General features: G+C 39.2%; 1 protein-coding gene across 1 annotated transcript in view; it reads left to right on the plus strand.

Moving 5' to 3' along the window:
- LOC122263013 (dynein axonemal intermediate chain 2) overlaps positions 1–2500 on the plus strand; it is a 40902-nt gene that overhangs the window by 23260 nt on the left and 15142 nt on the right. Inside the window, exon 6 of the mRNA XM_086532450.1 lies at positions 80–290. Within this exon, the coding sequence (XP_086388576.1) occupies positions 80–290 (211 nt within the window). The remainder of the gene's footprint in view (positions 1–79; positions 291–2500) is intronic.

Raw genomic sequence — 2500 nt, forward strand, 5'->3', positions numbered from 1 at the left:
TCTTAATCTCTACATGTTATCTCTATCTATCTATATCTTTATATATATATTTTTACAAAATGTTTCTTTTTCCCGCTAGGTGCTGTGGTGGGACACCCGCAAGCTCTCTCAGCCCACAGATACACTAGTCCTTGATCCAATGCGGGAAGATCCTCCAAATATAGCCCGGGCTCTGACAGCTACCTGTGTGGAGTACGAGGTCAGCATGCCCACGAAGCTGATGGTTGCCACGGAACAAGGGAAAGTCGTGGCTTGCAACAGACGCGCTAGGAGCCCACCGGACCGAATCAGTACGTTGCATGTTTTGTTGGTTGCGTAGTTTAGCGGTTTTAGTGCTATTTTGAAGCGAAAATGAGGAGGCGTCCTCGATAAAACGAGAAGGGTCTAGAACCGCGTTAGAGGATTTCTATGGTGTGTTGGTAGTATTTAAGCTTCTCAAGGCTGATATTGTGCATACGTTGATATGTGTAGCCATGAGTGATTGTAAGGTGTTGATGGTCTAGTCCAATGAGAGCATTAGAGTCTCTCTTTCTGTTTCTGTTTCTATTTCTATTTCTCTCTCTCTCTCTCACGCTCTCTCTCTCTCTTTTCTGTCACGCTCTCTCTCTATTTCTCTCTCACTTTCTCACGCTCTCTCTCTCTCTCTCTCTCTCTCTCTCTCTCTCTCTCTCTCTCTCTCTCTCTCTCTCTCTCTCTCTCTCTCTCTCTCTTTCTCTCAGTCAGGAATGCAATCAATATGCATACGAATTTTCGCCTGAGTGTAATATTCAAAATTGAAGGTCGAAGTCACAAAATCGATTATAAAACGACATTCTTCGAAATCACTTTTAGCAGTCAGATAGAAATAAATCAGACACTAATGCAGTGACGAAATTGTTTTAACATTTACTACTTAAAAATATGATGAACCTGTTGACAAAAATGGGGCTTTTATTGATAGAAGTGAAAAGAAATTTATTTATTTATCTTAATTGATAAAGTAAAGGAAGAGAAATAGGGAGATCTAGCACCTAAATCACTGTTGGTGTTATAAAGCCTAATTCAATATGTATGTCTGTTTACTTCTCTTCATGTCTTACTCCTGTCCCTCTTCCATCTTCCGTGGTGATTTACTTTCTCTCTCTCTCTCTCTCTAGCTCTATCTGTGTCTCTATCTCTATTCTAGCACCTAAATCAACTGTTTGGTGTATAAATCCTATGCAATACGTATGTATGTCTGTTTACTTCTCTTCATGTCTTACTCCTGTCCCTCTTCCATCTTCCGTGGTGATTTACTTTCTCTCTCTCTCTCTCTCTAGCTCTATCTGTGTCTCTATCTCTATCTTTATCTTTATATCTCTCTCTCTTTCTTTATCTTTCTTTTTCTCTCTCTCACTCTCACTCTCTCTCTCTCTCTCTCATTCTCTCTCTCTCTCTCTCTCTCTCTCTCTCTCTCTCTCTCTCTCTCTCTCTCTCTCTCTCCTCCTCTCCTCTCCTCATCTCTTCTCCCTCTGCCTCTCTCCTCTCTCTCCTCCCTCATCCTCTCAGCATCTCCTCCATCTCTTTCTCTCTCTCTCTCTCTCTCTCTCTCTCTCTCCTCTCTCTTATCATCGATCTCTCTACTCTCTCTTCTTTTACCCTCTCTCTCTCTCTCTCTCTCTCTCTCTCTCTCTCTCTCTGTCTCTCTCTCTTTCTCTCTCTCACTCACTCTCACTCTTTCTCTCTCTCTCTCTCTAGTTAGCTAGCCACTGCCGTTAGATTATGATAATCACTATCTTTATGATAAAGATCGTGAATTATAATTCTACTGAAAATGGATGATAAATAGTAGATAAACTATTTTTGAATCAACCTTTTTTACAAAAGGGGTTTTAATAGATCATATGAAATATCTATAACTTTATTTGAAATAAATATAGTTATTCAAGTATGACTTATAGATATTCTGCATTTAGTCATGAAATTCATTTCTACCAAAGAAAATTTTGAATTTTTAAGGCCATTTTTCTTTGAAATACGAGTACACATTTCTTAAAACAAAACTTTTTTTTATGTTTTTCTCAATGTGTGGACAGGCACTTCCTCTATTTACGTTAATATACATTGAGCAAGCAACCCCCATACTGTACATGTAGGTTGATGCGGTTGGCCAAAGAAATCTGGCTGTAGGTGCTGACAGAATTGAAAAATGTATCAAACACACAAAAACACAAAACAATACATCAGCGCAAAGGAAAATACCGCAGACCATTGCAAACAATCAGAAGATATAAAGAAACACAGGTACCCCTGCATAACGTTAAATAGAAACACAAAACGGACCACTCCCAAACGCACAATATACAAGAAACACAGTGCCTATGCTGCAGCCCCCCCCACTAAAATTTCTCCATTGTAGACTACTGGCATTCATTCCGACCCTCTAAAAAAAGAAAAAAAAAAAAGAAAGAAAAAAACAAAAGAAAAAAAAAATCGTGCGATTACTTTTTTAGCTCCCGGCATCCCACCCACAAGGATGATT

The sequence above is a fragment of the Penaeus japonicus genome, unplaced genomic scaffold (genome assembly GCF_977035675.1).
Source record: "Penaeus japonicus unplaced genomic scaffold, GWHDUDI00000001_assembly GWHDUDI00000037, whole genome shotgun sequence".
Lineage (NCBI taxonomy): Eukaryota > Metazoa > Arthropoda > Malacostraca > Decapoda > Penaeidae > Penaeus > Penaeus japonicus.